The sequence below is a fragment of the Pelodiscus sinensis genome, chromosome 17, assembly GCF_049634645.1.
Source record: "Pelodiscus sinensis isolate JC-2024 chromosome 17, ASM4963464v1, whole genome shotgun sequence".
NCBI classification, from domain to species: domain Eukaryota; kingdom Metazoa; phylum Chordata; order Testudines; family Trionychidae; genus Pelodiscus; species Pelodiscus sinensis.
The window spans coordinates 14,580,423-14,599,046 of NC_134727.1; the positions used below are offsets into that span (position 1 = coordinate 14,580,423).

An 18,624-nucleotide genomic window follows, 5' to 3' on the forward strand; every position below is an offset into this window, starting at 1 on the left:
TGCCGGCCCTACGCCCGAGGGATTATAGAATAGTCAACTAATCAATAAGAATTCATGAGGTTAATCAACAATTCAATTAACTGATATTTAACATCTCTAGTATGTAACACTTTTCAGGAGTTCTTTTGTCATCAGTGAACTGCAACGAGACAGACTTTAGGACCCAGAGTCAGCCTGTCTGACAGTGGCAGAACTGGTTTCTTGGAGAATATTACCTATTCCTGTGACGTCTGTATTGCAACAGGTGTAGTTTTCAATCAAGTGAAAGACAGCAGTCCGGGAAAACTCAAACCCTCATTTCACTGCTGTGCATTCTTCTGGATTATTTAACCACTTTACCTTATTTTATTATTACTTCAAACTATAATTTAGAGGGAAATAAGATGCCACGGAAATATGCTCTAGGCTGCTGTTCTATGAAGATCATAAGGAAAAAACTTTTTTTCAAGAAAGCTCACAGCCAGCACACTGCTTCAGATTCTGAGACACAAAATGATGACTCAGAAAAGAGAGGAAAAGGTAAAAAAAGAAAGAAGAAAAATGAAAATAGATGGGTGGTTGTCTCCAACTTGCCCTTTGAAAGCTGCAAATGGAAAGAGAACCCAAATAGACATTATGACTGTAATAAAATCAAGACCACCAAATACACTTTCTTATCCTTCATTCCAAAAAATGTCTTTGAACAGTTTCATCGTTTTGCCAACTTATATTTTGTGGCCATTGTAGCATTGAACTTTGTGCCAGTGGTAAATGCTTTTCAACCAGCAGTTTCTGTGATCCCAGTTTGTGTTATAATGGCTATCACAGCAATTAAAGATGCCTGGGAGGACTTTCGGAGATATCAGTTGGACAAAGAGATCAATAATATGGTCTGCCTCATTTACAGCAGGTAAATAAATCACATGTTTTTCCATGTAATTGCCTCAAATTCTATTTTATTCAGAGTATCTTAATAAATGATGACGTTTCTGGAAACAAAATAACTACTAGGGGAAAAGCTCTTCCATAGTGGAAACCAATGTTTTTGTGTGTTTGATAGATAAAATTAAAGGGATGCCACAAAACAAATTTGTAAATAATACATTATGAGGGGCTAATTAGAATGATTTTTCCAGAATGACTAAGAAAAAACTAATTTCATAAGCTTATAAAAAGGTGTGACCCCTACATAAAGAGTACACCACCAAAATTGTCTATAGTCACAATTTCCTGAATTTCCTGCAGAATTGATGGTTTTTGTTTTCCTGTAGCATCAATGGTATTTTCAATCTTAAGGAAATGACACATTGTAATAGAGGTAATGAAAATATTGTCACCTTTATAAGAAAGGTGGTGATAAACAAAAAATCTTTTGTTTGTTTGTTTTTTGTTTAATTTTACTTTGCTCAGAAAAAGAAGTCTTAGGGAAAATATAGCAAATATGCTAAACATTAGCCGAGTGACTTTGTGCAGGAAATCTTAATTATCGCTCTTGTACACAAAAGAAGCATAATAAATTGTTTTAAAAAAATCATTTACCAGAGATGGCTAATTCTAAGTGTTATGTGGGAATGCAGAGAAGTTATTTTTTGGTCTTTACCAGTCCCTCTTGTGCCATTTTGTATTGCTCTATGTTCTTTCTAAATCTAGGAACCTGTGTGCACTTTGAAATAGCTTTGTGTTCCTAAAAAATTCTATGCTTATAGTTTCCAAAAGATCCAGTATATCCTTAAACCTTTTTTATGTATGAAAATATATCTGCCAACTTACAAGTGGACGCATGAAAGCTTTGCGGAAGTGAGCATAATGCCTCCAGCTCATTTTTTTCCTCCAGGCATGGGACACGGGGTTAATCAAACATTAAGAATAGTTGTTGGACCAGCCCAAGATGACGATGTATTCATTTGGATTGCAATGATGTCTGGAGATTCTGAAAAGAGTCCTTTTCAGTTGTCTTTCACCAGATATTTGTGGCCTTAAGGGAGCTGTAGAACAAGGGGAAGTGGGTGTCTTCAGGACAATAGAGGTTCTCTTCTCATGGAAAAAATGGTATATAAATTAAATTGCCAACAGACTTGTTATATGTTGTAATTAATCTGAATAACTTCAGTTCTTTGGGAAGCTGACATTTCTTGTTCTTCTTGTTAGCTACACTGTCACAGAGGTGCTTAGTGTCTCCTGGTTTTCTTTTCTTCCTTATGAATCATCTGTCATATATTATTTTATACCAAGTGTGAAACACTTTTTTCTAGGCAGTGGAAGCCTTGTGAAACTAAATTATAATCTTGTTGCAGTAGAGCATTTTCTTTTAATACAGTGACTGATCTCCCATCTGAAGGTGAATGAGTAATCAGATTTACAGTATTACCCTATGAGAAATTGAATTGGATACTGTGTTATCTATCTCTGTGGTTTCAGAAGTCAAGCTAATGAATTCTGGTATCTGGTACCTCAACTCACAGTGGGGACTAATGAATTTAAACAGGGCATTCCTTTTTCCTTTTTTAACTAAGATGACATGTAAAGACAGTACTGGAAAGGGATAAACTTTCCTAATAGCATAATTAAATAAGGCTCAGCTGAGAACAGGAGTGAGGACAATAGTCACTGAAGAGTGTTTTAGGCTCTAATTCTTGAATGGCTTATGGCCTTAGTAATTGGTGATGGAGGCTTGGATCTCTAGGGATGCAAGTTCACAGAAAACATAATAAAGTGTTTATAAATTGTAGCATCTTGTGCACATATAGTACTTACAAAATAAATTAAAAAGTTAGTAATCTAATTGCAAGTTGAACACACCTGTCTACAGTCACCTCCATTTTCTGTGTCAGTACAGATTTGTCCCTACATATATATGTTCTGTCTAGTTTTCAATGTCACTATCAGGAAGTCATCTATGATATTTACCTTATAGTTTCTCTTTCTCAATTGCATTCCATTTCTTCAAGTGTACTCCTTCATATATGTACTCCTTCATATAAGCCTGATTAATTCTTCTTTATCCTTAGTATTTAATTATGTCCTTTAAATATTTGTGATCAAAGTCCCTTGCCTACACTCATAACTATCTCTTAACAAAGATGCCAGAAAAGATCATGGAGAAAATAATTAAGGAATCAATCTGCTAACATCTGGAAGATAACAGGACAATAAGTAAGAGTCAGTGTGGATTTGTAAAGAAAAAAGCATGTCAAACCAATATAATATCTTTCTTTGATAGGATATCAAGCCTTGTGGATAAGGGGGAAGCAGTAGATGTGATATACCTAGACTTTAGTAAAGCATTTGATAAAGTCTTGCATGACTTTCTTATTAATAAACTAGGAAATTACTCCTTAGATGGGGCTAATCTAAGGTGGGTGATTAACTCGTTGGATAACCATTCTCAGAGAATGGTTCATTCTGGAAGTGCATAAAAAGTGAGGTTCTGCAGGGATCAGTTTTCATCAACGATTTAGATGATGGTATAGAGAGTACTCTTATAAAGTTTGCAGATGATACCAAACTGAGAGGGGTTGCAAGAGCTTTGGAGAATAGGGTCATAATTCAAAATGATTTGGACAAACTGGAGAAATGATAAAAAGGATGAAGTTCAATAAGGACTTCATACAAAATACAAAATACTCCACTTAGGGAGGAACAATCAGTTCCATACATACAGAATGGGAAGTGACTGTCTAGGAAGGAGTACTGCAGAAAGGAGATTGAGGGGTCAGAGTGGACCACAAGCCAAATATAAATCAACAGTGTGACACTTGCAAAAAAAATTCAAACATCATTCTGCGATGCATTAATAGGGGTCTTGCAAGCAAGACACTGCAAGTAATTCTTCCCCTCTACTGTGGGCTGATTAGGCCTCAGATGGAATATTCTGTCCAGTTCTGGGTGCAACATTTCAGGAAAGATGTGGAGAAATCAGAGTGGGTCAAGAGAAGAACAACAAAAATGATTAAAAGTCTAGAAGACAGGACCTATGAGGGAAGCCTAAAAAAAATGCATGTCTTTAATTTGGAAAAGAGAAGACTGAGAGGAAACACAATAGCAACTTTCAAGTATCTAAAAGGGTTTTAGAATGAGGAGGAAGAAAAAGGGTTTTTCTAATGTCCAACCTAAACCTCCCTGGCTGTAATTTAAGCCCATTGCTTTCTGTCCTATCCTCAGATGTCAAAGAGAATAAGATGCCTGAGAAGCAGAAATTAAATCCATAATTCTAAAAGAGCTGCACACTGTTCTAGAATGTCTTCTAACACCGTTCATACTGAAAGGACATACTGAAAACAAAGAGATATTAAAAAACAACGAATAGTCTTGCAGCACAGTAGAGACTAACAAAACATGGGTCATGAGCTTTCAGGGGAACAATCCACTTCTTCAGAAGAATGTGTGGATAAATAAATAATGGATGGGAGGGGGGAGAGGAGGAAAAAGAAAGGAGGTGGGAGAAAAAAAGGGAAAAGAATAGTCAGTTACAGTGTCCTTGCTACATGAAGCTGATAGAGAAGGTACTAAGTGTTCTTAAGTACCCATTGTCTGGTTTATTTATGTCATTAGGATGTGGAATATAGCAAGCCATCGACCCTATGTGTTTGGAATCCATTCTATCATTCACTAAAGTCTGTCCAGGTAAAACTTAGATTATCTGGAATTTTCATACCTGTATTAACAAGGTGGGTATGTACAGTCTGCTCTGTTATGAAAGATTGATGCACTTTTTGGACTTCTAGCAAATTGTGGCCATAAAATTAAAATAAATTTAATTAAAATAAAATAAAATTTGATGTGGCCATAAAATTAAAATAAATGACATCTATGTTGCAAGCTGCCATGGAACTTACTGAAAGCCATAGTATCAAATTTGTGAAGCAATAATTAAAAATGGAATTCATACCTTGGAGAGACAGCTCACTAAGTGGTAAAAGAATATCAAACCTGCTGAGCTGATTAAACTTAAAAGGACATCTGATTTTCAACAGTTGCTTTGTTTAGATCCAAACCTCAGAACTTAACATCAGGAAGCAGTGAGTTATCACTTCTTATTGCCAGTCAAAGTACTCCACTGCAGTCACGATTCTTGGCTCCCTTAAATTAAAACCTGCCATAGCAATGCTATCTCCTGTTTGTGCACTGCTTTAATAACAGCCTCTTTTAGGGCTATCACTTTATTGTGCTAAGACCTTTCACCTGCTTCACCCAAAAATGTGTATGCAGTAGTTTAACAGATGGTAACACCAAACTAATGACTAAAGACAAAGGGCAAACAGGCACCTTCGTTTCTGGTTTAATGAACAGGGCTTGAAAACCACTATTTCTACTTGCCCATGGCGAGTAGATTTCAGCAGGTCGCTCTGTGTGCCCCATTCACCGGCGCTGCGCACATGCACAGTGCCAGTCTGGTGCATGTGTGGTACAGGGCTGGCGAGTAGCTCTCGCCTCAGTTTGTCGAGCCCTGTTAATGAACATATCATGGCAAGGAGTGCCATGGAGAACTTACTAAGTGGCTGAAACAATGGGTGAACAGCTTATTGGGATGCTGCAAGCAGTCAAGCTGGCCTGAATGGTGCTAATGCAGAATTGGATAAGCAAACATTAAGTGACTAAACTTGAAGTGGTGTGCGCTCTCCATCTGCTGTCAGTTTCCTAGCTGCAGGATTCTGCAGTCACTGCTAATACATTGAGGTGTGAAATCAGAAAAATGTCAAAAGAGTGCCCTGCTTAGAAAATGCTCCTGAAAGTTACTAGACAGTGAAGTTTGAACAACACCAAAACTGCTTTTTACAAAATAAATAAATACATTTTAATTGGTCCAGTTTGTTTTCAAAATGGATTCTGACCAAATCTGGTAAAACAAAGAAATACAATAGTAAAATAGTCCTAACTCTTACCTATCTTAAGCCAGCACAGACTTGGAATGTCTACTCCATAAGAATATTGGCATCTTTTAGCATTGAAAGAATAGTGACCATGGTAGAAGGCAAGAGATTATTGTATTGAGTAGAAATGTAGGGTCCCTTTTGTGGCATTAAGGAACTTTCAGTCCCCAGGCAGTAGGATTATTTTAATGGTATATTTTGTTACTTTCTAGAAAATAGTATGTCATAGCAATATCAACAGTATTGTTAACTTGCTAACTTATCATTCAAGACCAATCCTGAGTTTTTCCAATTGCAAGGAACATACATATCTGTTCACAAATGAGGACTTATCTGGCTGCATAAACTACAACTTACATAAAGAACTGTCACCTCTAGCTCATAGATTTGAATCCAGCCTAACAAAGCAGTGACTGGAAGATTGGCACAGAACTGGCCTCTTGTTCTTTCCAAACACATGTGTCCACCTCATAAAAATCACTTAGGCCATGTTTACACTAGGAAATTATTTCAAAATTAGTAAAATCAAAGTAACAGAATCAAAATAGTGTGTCCCCACTACAGGAGACCATCAAAATTACTCAGAATTATTTTGAAATAGTGCATCCACACTGACTGGAGCCTGCCGTGGACTTAGACCCGCCCCCCCCGCCCCCCAGCAGCACTCCGGAGAGGGCACCAGGAGGGTGGACACTTCCTGTGGCTGCTTGATCAGGCAAGCTGTGACACATGCTTTCAGGGGCTCCTCTCTACGGCTGCTTCTCACACACCACTCCTCCATTGCCTCCCTCCTCACAGGACACAAAATGCAAGTCATGTGCTCTGGTTGCCCTTGCAGATGCCACATCATTCAGCTCTTCCAAACTGCTCACATGCTGCTCCAGCAGAACAAGGACCACCCTGCACTGCAGGCCCTGATCACCCAGGTCATAGAATCATAGAATAATAGGACTGGAAGGGACCTCAAGAGGTCATCGAGTCCAGCCCCCCGCCCTCAAGGCAGGACCAAGCTCCGTCTACACCATCCCTGACAGATGTCTATCTAACCTGTTCTTAAATATCTCCAGAGAGGGAGATTCCACCACCTCCCTTGGCAATTTATTCCAATATTTGACCAACCTGACAGTTAGGAATTTTTTCCTAATGTCCAATCTAAACCTCCCTTGCTGCACTTTAAGCCCATTACTCCTTGTCCTGTCCTCAGAAACCAAGAGGAACAAATTTTCTCCTTCCTCCTTATGACACCCTTTTAGATATGAAAACCGCTATCATGTCCCCCCTTAATCTTCTTTTTTCCAAACTAAACAAGCCCAGTTCATGAAGCCTGGCTTCATAGGTCATGTTCTCTAGACCTTTAATCATTCTTGTCACTCTTCTCTGTACCCTTTCCAATTTCTCCACATCTTTCTTGAAATGTGGCACCCAGAACTGGACACAGTACTCCAGCTGAGGCCTAACTAGTGCAGAGTAGAGCGGCAGAATGACTTCACGAGTTTTGCTTACAACACACCTGTTGATACAACCTAGAATCATATTTGCTTTTTTTGCAACAGCATCACACTGTTGACTCATATTCAACTTGTGGTCCACTATGACCCCTAGATCCCTTTCCACCATGCTCCTTCCTAGACAGTCGCTTCCCATCTTGTATGTATGGAACTGATTGTTCCTTCCTAAGTGGAGCACTTTGCATTTCTCTTTATTAAACCTCATCCTGTTTACCTCTGACCATTTCTCTAACTTGCTAAGGTCATTTTGAATTATGTCCCTATCCTCCAAAGAAGTTGCAACCCCACCCAGTTTGGTATCATCTGCAAACTTAATAAGCGTATTCTCTATCCCAATATCTACATCATTGATGAAGATATTGATCAGTACGGGTCCCAAAACAGACCCTTGCAGACCTCCACTTGTTATCCCTTTCCAGCAGGATTTAGAACCGTTAACGCTTGTTAACGGTCCTGGTGTTTCTGCTGCTGCAAAGGCCCCCTCAATATCCAGGACACTGTGGAATGCCACTTCTGGCAGAGGGAGGCCAGTTTGGACCGGTGGGACCACATCATTCTGCAGCAGGATGACCAGCAGTGACTCCAGAACTTCCACATGCTGAAGGCCACCTACCTGGAGCTCTGTGAGTGGCTTGCCCCTTCCCTCAGGTGATAGGACACACAACTGAGACTCGCCATTGCTGTGCAGAAGCGTTATCATCACCCTATGGATGTTTGCTATGCTGGACAGCTACTTCTCTTCTCTTTTGGGAACCAGTTCGGCATGGGAAAATCCAAAGCAGGGCTGTGCTCCTGCAGGCAGCAAGGAGCCATGTGCTGCTACAGTGGGTTGTCACTCCAGGCAACGTGGACACCATTGTGAACTGCTTTGCTGCTAAGGGCTTTCCCAAATGCGGGGAGCCATAGACAGCACTCATATCTCTATCCTGGCCCCCAACTACCATGTCTCAGACTACATCAACAGGAAGGGGTACTTCTCCATGGTGCTGCACGCCCACATGGATCACAAGGAATGATTCACTAACATCAGTGTTGGGTGATCAGGGAAGGCTAATGATGCCCGCATCTTCCGGAACTCTTGCTAGCACTTTTTTTCCCAACTGCACCATCAGAGTTGGACGTGGACATGCTCATCTGCATCCAGGGTGATGCAGCCTACCCCTTGTTCCCCTGGCTCATGAAGATCAACACAGGCACCCTGGACTCCACCAAGGAGCACTTCAATACCAGGCTGAGCAAGTGCTGCATGGTGGTGGAATGTATGTTCAACGGCTTACAGGGGAGGTTCAGGAGTCTCCTCACCCATCTGGCCTCAGTGAGCACAACATCCCCTTTGTGGTGGCAGCAGCTTGTGTGCTCCTCAACCTATGTGAGAGCAAGGGGGAGACTTTTCTGCCAGGATGAGGGGCAGAGGCTGAAAGGCAGGCCAGGGCATACAAACAGTGCTATTCAGAGAGCCCATCAAGGGGCTGGATTCATCAGAAAGGCCTTGAGGGAGACTTTTGTGCAAGGCCAGCTATAAGACTCTCCCCAGTGCTCTCCACAAGAGTCCCTGCATTCCCTCTGTGTGCATTTCCTCCCCCACCCGTCCCTTCCCTATCCTCCTCACTTTCCTCCCCTCCCCAAGAGGTCCCACCACCCCATATTCTGTGGCTCCAGCACGCCCTGGGGTGGGGGCTAGGAAAAGAAGCCATGGGAAGTCAAGTCTCCTCCACATAGCCATGCTTGACTGGGAGTGAATGCTACCCAAATGTGGGCATGACCCTGTGCTGTGTGCAGCACTGCTGTGTGGTTCCATGACCCCAGAATCTTTAGTGGTGGCTTGTTGTGGGAAGGTGTTACATCCCAGAGGCCAGAATAAGGCAGGCATCCCCAGGAACTTTGTGTGAGAGTGTCATGGGGCTGAGTGCTCCAGACTGGTGTTCCATGTGCACTCACATGCACAGGCGGTTGTATGACCCCCGAGGCCGACTAGGCTGAACAAGGAGTGTGCAGCCTCTTGCAGCCTATCACCTTCCCACAGAAGCTTCCCACCTGTGTGTATAGGCCTGCCAAAGCTCCTTGATTTTCATTTGGGCCTTGTCGGGTGTCCAAATGTGGTCTTTGTTGGTGATCTGGCTGTAGATATCAGCATTCCTTTTTCTACTGTGGAGATCCTGGATGTTGGTCTCCTCCCCTCTGACCTTGATAAGGTCCAGCATTTCCACACCAGTCTAGGCTGGAGCTGTTTTCCGTCCCTGGCAGCCAAAGGAGTTGCAGGAGTGCTGGCAGCTGTGGGAGGCTCTAAGTGGGTATTGGGATTGCTCATGGCTACCTGGGATGCTGCTGTGTGGCATGGAGCTGGCAAAGCTCATCACATGGCACAAACCCTGCCTATAGTTTTAAGCTCCGTAAGAGAAAGGGAGAAGTGGAGCTAGCAGGTGTGGCCACAGCAGTCAAAAGTGCAGCTGTGAGAGGCCTCTGGAGGCCAATTATTTCAAATTGGCAGCACCGGATCATCCACACTAACACTATTTCAAAATAACTCCCTAGTGTAGACCAGAGCTTACAGAATACACTAATTGACACCCTAGTAACAATGTTGAGAGAAATGTATGGAGCAGCATAGAGACCTAGCTACTTTCTCCTCCTCCACAAAAGTGGTTCCTTCATGTCAGAGATGAGGCATGCATGCTATGGCTCAGTACTGCAATGTGTTCTGTAACTAGACTTCAGTGTCTATTCCGTGTCTGTCTGATACCTTCCACAAATGCTAAATTCACTCCTAAACATTACTCCATAGTCTGTCTTTACAGAAGAAATTCTCAGCTTTTGGTTCTGAAGTTCTCAATTTTTTTGCTGAACAGTTCTTTTGATGAATTATTTTATAGCCTCTCTGGTTGCAAAGATAACTGACCAAGAATACACAACTGCAATAATATTCTGTTTACTGAATACATAACATCAAGGAATATAGAGTTGGTTACAGTTTTAATTAAAAGCTAGAGATGGTGCTTTTTGAGATAGTTTTAAAATCTGGATTGTTATGAAATATATGTGTGATAAAAGGAAATGTCTGCATTTACATGATGCAGTGAATGTTTTTGCTGGAGGATTGGAAGAAAGGTTTTGTTTGTTTTTGTCTTTAAAAAACACTGCAAAAGATTCTTGGGTGGAAGAACAAAGGATTCAGGGCCAATGTGGTCACAGAAGAAAAAAAATCAGCTGAGAAGCAAAAATACACATTATTTGAAAGTTGTGAATGCTAATTGAGAACTCTTCCTATCAGGGAATTAACTAAATGACTATTTCAGAAGGATTCACAGGTAAATCCTTTTGCACGTGCCTGTAGCTAGTTTGCTGTCCCTTTACGGCAAGCCAGACTCAGCTTGCTTGTGATCATGCAACTATCCTCCAGCTGATTGTGATGGAATTGTGTGGTGCATCGGATCATGGAGAAGAATACTTAACAGATGTGAAGTCATTCTAGGGAGGAGACCTGGGAGAGTGAAGCAAGAGAAGTTATCTTTTCAGGAAATGGCCTGGCGAGATCAGGCTGGAGAAGATACTCAGAAAGTGGGTTAAGTTCCTTGTGGGGTATGGGACAAGGAAATGAAATTGACCAGAGTCCTCAGGGAGTGGAGGCAGTGGAAGAAACTTCTGATTAGAAGAAGCAGCAGAAAATAAAGCTCTATAGATCTCTGGCAGAGGGGCAAAAAGCAGAGAATTTCTGAGTAGCCCAAGTAATAGAGATGTAGCCATGTTAGTCTGGTCTAGCTGAAACAAAAGACAGGACTATGCAGCACTTTAAAGACTAACAAGATGGTTTATTAGGTGATGAGCTTTCGTGGGCCAGACCCACTTCCTCAGATCAAATTGTGGAAGAAAATTGTCATGACCATATATACCAAACGGATACAATCAAAAAAAGTGAACACATAAAAAGGACAAATCAAATTTCAGAACAGAGGGGGGATAAGGCGGAGAGGTTAATGTCTATAAGCTAATGATATTATAGGTGATAATTGGGGAAGCTATCTTTGTAATGGGTAAGGTAATTAGCATCTTTGTTGAGTCAAATTTAAGCATGAATGACAGTTCAACAGAGGATCTTTAGAGGTGATGACCCTTGCAATGCCCAATTAAGGCACACAGGGAACCTTACACGTGAAGGCTTGCAATTAAGTGTCCCAGCATTGCTAGCTTTGCCTTCCCTCCACTTGGACATTGTTTTTCTTAATACCTTGGTTTAGAAATCCCAGAAATCTGTTTGAATCCTAGAAATAAACTGTGATGACATTGTTGACACAATGTAAATCATTTATTCATATATAACCACTCCATTTTTTTGTGGGCCTTTTTTCTCAGATACAGATTCAGAAAACACCTTTGATCCATGTCCATGGATACATAAAGGGAAAGAAGTCAGAGCAACAGGAAGTAGCAGTGGCTTTTGACTGGCTGGATAGGTCTTTAGGACAACTAAGTGGAAGAGAAAATGCATATCTCGTACTAGATAATCAGACCAATTGGGAGAGGTGGGGGAAAGATAAGAATCATTCTATTGAAAACCTCAGATTTTGAAAGAGCCCGTTTTTTGCCTACAGAAAAACAGAGGTCTGTTCTTCCTCAGTTTCCTCTGTGGGCAGAGTCTTCATCACTGACATCTCTCATATTTTCTCATTCATTTGATCAAGTGCTGCTCTGCCTCATCCCAACATCCTGATGCTGCTTACTGGAAGCAGTAACTCAGGTTTCAAGTTCTCCACCTATCAGAAATCACTTCATGCTGATTTTTTCAACAGCATAATTATTTTTATTTGTTCATTGCCAGAACTGCCTAGGTTCACAAAGTTGCTTTATTTATTTAGCACCAGGAGCTTGTGACTGTGCTGAGAACTTAAATCAATGAATAGCAAATAAGCATTGCTCACCGTCTATGTGAAACACTAAAGGAAACTGCTTCATTTAAAGATCTTGCATAAGACTTTAGCAAAGGTTTTTATACGGTTTCCCACAATATTCTTGCCAGCCAGTTAAGGAAGTACGGATTGGATAAATGGACTGTAAGATGGTTAGAAAACTGGCTAGACTCTCGGGCCCAATGGGTAGTAATCAACGGCTCAATGTCATGTTGGCCGTCGGTTTCTAGCAGAGTGCCCCAAGGATCGGTTCTAGGGCTGGTTTTGTTCAACATCTTTATTGATGATCTGGATGAGGGATGGATTGCACCCTCAGCAAGTTTGCACATGATACTAAGCTAGGGGAGAGGTAGATACACTGGAGGGCAGTGATAGGGTCCAGAGTGACCTAAATAGATTAGAGGATTGGGCCAAAAGAAATCTGATGAGGTTCAACAAGGACAAGTGTAGAGTCCTGCACTTGGGATGGAAGAATCCCAAGGATTGTTACAGGCTGGTGACTGAATGGCTAAGTAGCAGTTCTGCAGAAAAGGACCTGGGGATTACAGTGGATGAGAAAACAAAAGGAAAAACTATGTAGCACTTTAAAGACTAACAAGATGGTTTAATAGGAGATGAGCTTTTGTCAGCCAGACCCACTTCCTTAGATCATATTCTGGAAGAGAATTGGCATATTAGGTTGCATGAGGAGAAGCATTGCATTTATTCTCCTTGATATTCGGCTCTGGTGAGGCCACACCTGGAGTATTGTGTCTAGTTCTGGGCCTCCAACTACAGGAAGGATGTGGACGCATTGGAGAGGGTCCAGCAGAGGGCAACCAAAATGATTAGGGGGCTGGAGCACATGACCTATGAGGAGAGACTGAGGGATTTGGGTTTGTTTAGTCTGCAGAAGAGAAGAGTGAAGGGGGATTTGATAGCAGCTTTCAACTTCCTGAAGGAAGGTTCCAAAGAGGATGTTCTCTGTAGTGACAGATGACAGAACAAGGAGCAATGGTCTCAAGTTACAGTGAAAAAGGTCTAGGTTGAATATTAGGAAAAGCTATTTCACTAGGAGGGTGGTGAAGTACTGGAAAGGCTTACCTAGGGAGGTAGTGGAATCTCCATCCCTAGAGATTTGTTTTTAAGTCTCGGCTTGACAAAGCCCTGGCTGGGTGATTTAGTTGGGATTGGTCCTGCCTTGGGCAGGGGGTATGACTTAATGACCTCCTGAGGTCTCTTCCATCTCTTTGATTCTATGTTTCTATGATTCTATAATTTCAAACCTGGTAGCTACGGGGGGGAGGGAGGAGTAGTGGAAGGGATTGCTTCTGAAGAGTTGTTTTGTGCCTTATATCTTGAGGTAAGGCACTATACAGTGCTAAAAGGTAAATGATGCCTTGTACTGAGGAAACTTGTTAATTTCACTGTAACAGTGATAGAAATGTAGCCGTGTTAGTCTGTTGTAGCTGAAACAAAATACAGGACTATGTAGCACTTTAAAGACTAACAAGATGGTTTATTAGAAGATGAAGTTAGATGAAGTTCATCATCTAATAAACCATCTTGTTAGTCTTTAAAGTGCTACATAGTCCTGTATTTTGTTTCAGTGATATAACAAATAGTGCTGTAAAAAAAAATTTAGGATGGGGAAGGAACATAGTCTTTTGATACAAAACATTTAAGAGCTCTAATTCCCTATTGAAGGTAGGAAGAGAAGAGACTAGTGGGAAGAAAACACACCTGCAAGCCAGGAACTCCTGAATATGAATCTCAGCTCTGAAATGACTGTCCTTGGAGCACTGAGCACATCATTTGGCATTTCTGCCTCAGTTTCCCTTCAGTAAAATGAGTTAAATATTACTCTGTGATAAAATTAAAGTTTCTAAAGCTCCTTGAAGATGAAAGGCATTACACATAATAAATGATAGAATCATAGAGCTGGAAGAGACCTCAGAAGGTCATCAAGTCCAGCCCCCTACTCTAGGCAGGACCAATCCCAACTAAATCAACCCAGCCAGGGCTTTGTCAAGCTGAGACTTAAACACTTCTAGGGATGGAGACTCCACTGCTTCCCTAGGTAATCCATTCCAGTGCTTCACCACTCTCCTAGTGAAATAGTTTTTCCTAATATCCAACCTGGACCTCTCCCCTCACAACTTGAGTTCATTGCTCCTTCTTCTGCCATCTGTCACTAATCTTTAATCAGGCTATAATCACCATCTCATTCTGACAGTTTACTCTCTTAACTGTTTTACTATTCAGAGAACTTTCCTGTAATTTTGTGTATGTTTCATTGAAAAGCAGAAATTCATTCATTCAGTAGGTTATTTTTGTTTACATAGGCTTTTTGGTCCCTTCTAGCTGTCAGGTAAATGGGCCAGGCTTTTCTAAAGATCTCTGTGAGCAAGATCAATGGAAAGAAAGTTTGGTAGATATTGGAACTAAACAAGAGGTGGGGAGAGAGAACACAACAGGAGTCTACTGCACTGCAGACTAGCACCATGCCCAAGTACATCTCGTAAAGGTTATGACACATCATCTGCTTATTGTAGTCTGCATCTGTCCTTTCGTTTCTATGTTCTGTACAAACAGATTCAAAGGTTTTACCAGGAAGGTGTTAAACACTGTTAAAGGTCACACTGCATTTGTATCATAGTCATACCCATCCCCACCTTCGTGAAACATTTAGTGCTCAGCTACTTAAATATTTTTAAGCAGCAATTTGTCAGAGTTACTGGGATGGAACCTTTTTTGTTTTTAATGTATAAATAACACTGAGCATCAGCTTAAAATAGGATTGACTTCTTAGGGTGTGGGCTTTCAGCTCATTGTTGCAAAACTCTGGAAGCAAGTTCTTGGCAACCAGTTTCACAGGTGGAACAAATGTCTGAGAACAGCTTTGCTAACAGAATTAACATGGAGAGTTAGATTCTGGCAAGCCCCTGTGTGGTTGTGGTGCAGATTATAAGGATGTCATGTAGGGGTGGGGAACATTTTTTGGGTCAGGGCTGCTGACCCCCAGGATAGTAGATTTTGTATATACCGCCCCACGGTGGGATAGCAGCGGGTGCTGGAGTGGTAGTACAGGCTTCCCAATGCTGGGGGAAGCCCCAAGCCTCCGGGTCCAGATCCAGGCAAGCAGGGCACTTCCGGTTCCCCACCGTGGTGTAAGGAGTTACTCCTTCTGCATGATCTAGCCATAGTTGCACGCCTCTGGCTTGCATGTGTTCAAAGACTGTTCCCTGGCTTGTGCTATGAGTATAACCCCATTCTCCTCTATCCTGACTAACCAACTGTGGAGAGGGTACATGCCGCAATCTGCTGGGAAGGCAGCAGTGGGCATGATCCCCACATGCTCCTGAAACCCTCCAGGGTTCTTGCCAGGGCAGTGCAGCTCTATATGCCTTCACTGTTGGCTAGCAGTGCTTTATATACACAAGCCCTTAAGTGAGTAGCTGTATATGACGCTGTGATGATATTCTCTCCATGTGATCTCCAGGCCCACTTGTATGGCCAGGAACATGTAGCCTACATGTTGGCTTCCACTCAGGATACTGTCTAAGAGCACTGTCCATCCATGGGACCAGTGAATTGCTAAATAATTTGTCCATAATCAACATGTTTCATTAATGCCCTTTACATAACCCCTTTAAATTGCCTCTGTCCACCAGATACATCAGAAGAATTGAAATCTACTGTATTGGTGGCTTGAGAACTGTTCAGTATTCAAGTAAAAACATATACTAGCTCTGCGGGATGGTGAGAGATCTTCTTTGCCACAGGGCATCTGCAAAACCTTGACTTATGGAACAGTTCTAGAGCCCTGTGATCAACTCATGACACTTTTAGTCAGAGCTCATTAAATGTGACTGATATATAGGTCCATGTAATGATTAGCCAAATTTGAGATACTCTGAAAAAAGGGAACCAGCGAAGAAATTAGTTATCACAACAGAGTGTGTCACAAAAAAGGCTCTAACTATACCAGGGAAATCTGTATTGCCATATGCAAAATGGACCTCTGCTTGTAGTGAATGGAGAATTCCTGAGGTAACTGCTGACCAGACTGTCAGTGCCTCATAATCCTTGAAAAAAAGATGTTGCTCAAGAAAACAAAACTTCATTCAGCACTGAAGTCACCACTGAAAGCAGTTTAAGTTGGTATTACTGCACAAAGGATGAGGGGAACAAATTAGGGCATCCAACCCTTGTTCCCCCTCAAAGGCCCCTTTGGCTCCAAAATGAAGCAAAACAGGCAAACTGATAGACTCTAAGGGTATGTCTACACTACAAAGTTAATTTGAACTAACGGACGTTAGTTCAAATTAACTTTGATAGGCGCTACACTAGCGCTCCGCTAGTTCGAACTTAATTCTCTCTGGCCAACACCAGGGAAACTCTATTGCCCCCCTCCCGGCCCCGGACCCCTTAAAGAGGCATGGGCTGGCTACGATGCCCGTGCCAGGTGCAAGCCTGCCAGCACCCAGCCAGCAGACCATGCACATGGCACGGCTCGAGCCAGCCACCCCATGCCCCCCAGCCCTCCCCCTCTTCCCGGGACCAGGTTGGCGGCTCCTGGGAGCTTGCCCGGGACCACAAGAGGCGGGCACCCGCCTGGTCTAGTGCGGACATCGTGGACCTCGTCCACGACCTCCGCACTAGGCACAGGAAAGTGGCCATCTAGGGCAGGAGAGCTGCCAGCCTGGCCTCCCAGGAGCAGGTGTGCATGAAAATCAAGGTGGACCACTGAGACCCCCGACCCTGAGCCCTGAGCTTACAATGGCCGTACTGGGTCAGACCAAAGGTCCATCTAGCTCAGTAGCCTGTCTGCCGACAACGGCCAACCCTAGGGACCCTGGAGGGGATGGACTGAAGACAATGACCAAGCCATTTGTCTCGTGCCATTCCTCTCCAGCCTTCCACAAACTTTGGGCAGGCACACCACTCCTACCCTCTGGCTAATACCACTCCATGGACCCAAGCTCCATCACTTTATCTCACTTCTCTTTAAACTCTGTTCTAGTTGTAGCCTTCACAGCCTCCTGCAGCAAGGAGTTCCACAGGTTGACTCTTTGCTTTGTGAAGAACAACTTTCTGTTACTAGTTTGAAGCCTGCTACCCATTCCTTTCCTTTGGTGTCCTCTAGTCCTTCTATTATGGGAACTAATGAAGAACTTTTCTTGATGCACCCTTTCCACCCCACTCATGCTTTTATAGACCTCTATCCTATCCCCCCTCTTTCTCCTCTTTTCTAAACTGAAAATTCCCAGTCTCTTTAGCCTCTCTTCATATGGGACCTGTTCCAAACCTCTGATCATTTTAGTTGCCCTCCCCTCTCCCACCCTCTCTCTTTCCCTCTCCCACCTCCTTTTCCCAGTCTCCCCGAGTTTTGTTCAATAAAGAGAGATTCTATTTTTGACCACACGTTTTCTTTATTTTGTACATCAGGAAGGGGGGCTAGGGAAGGGTAAGTGGAAGGAGGTTAAGCTCAGCCCTCGGCTAGCCTGAGGCAGCAGGTCCATGCTCTAAGTCCTCATCTGATGCCCTGCCGGCACTGCTTCCGGCCATCCTTAAGCCCGGTTCAGGGTCCACTTAATGTGGACATGCTAGTTCGCATTAGCAAAACGCTAATTTGAACTAGTTTTTTAGTCTGGATGCGTTAGTTCGAATTAGCTTAGTTCGAATTAACTAATTCGAACTAAGTTAGTTCGAATTAGCGCTGTAGTGTAGACATACCCTAAGACCTTTGTCACATCTCTGAACCATTTGGCTGACACCTTCCTGCAGTTTCTATCCCAATGACTGAATCCAGAAAAGCATCAATAGAAAGTTGTTTGAGCAAGGATCAGTAGATAGGCACTGCAGATGTCATCACACTGATTCCTGTAACTACCACATCATCTTTAATGTTCCCTTCCTGTGCAAAGGTATTGAGAAGGAGGTGACAAATTAGAAGTTTTGTGAGAAGTGAAAAGTATTTTTTCCTTTGAGTGTAGGAAAAGACTTTGACATCTATTCATTGAGCATTTTTTTCTGGACAAATAGTGTGGCACGAAAGAAGGTGAAGGACACAAAAAGCAGAAGTGTGTGTGTGGAGCATAAGAATAATAAGGGGTCAAAGATGAAATAAGGGAAGATTAAAGAATTAATTTTTATTGCCATTAATATTAACAATATTTTAAACATATCTCCCATGTTATATATTCCCTGAGAAAGGTTTGTGAAGATTCTTACAGAGTAGGATTTCATGTAATGAATGTGAAGTGGATGCAATGAGGAAATGATATACCATTATATTGTATGCAAAAATATTACCAGAAAATGTTGTGTTGGAATCAAGAGGTTTCCAAGTCACAGTATGTTATGTTCTTCCTTTTTAGATAT

General features: G+C 42.2%; 1 protein-coding gene across 1 annotated transcript in view; it reads left to right on the forward strand.

Moving 5' to 3' along the window:
* Positions 1 to 255: 255 nt before the first annotated feature.
* ATP10B (ATPase phospholipid transporting 10B (putative)) overlaps positions 256 to 18,624 on the forward strand; it is a 109,618-nt gene continuing 91,249 nt past the window's right edge. Inside the window, exon 1 of the mRNA XM_025178505.2 lies at positions 256 to 889. Coding sequence (XP_025034290.2) covers positions 384 to 889 — 506 coding nt within the window. The 5' untranslated portion in view covers positions 256 to 383. The remainder of the gene's footprint in view (positions 890 to 18,624) is intronic.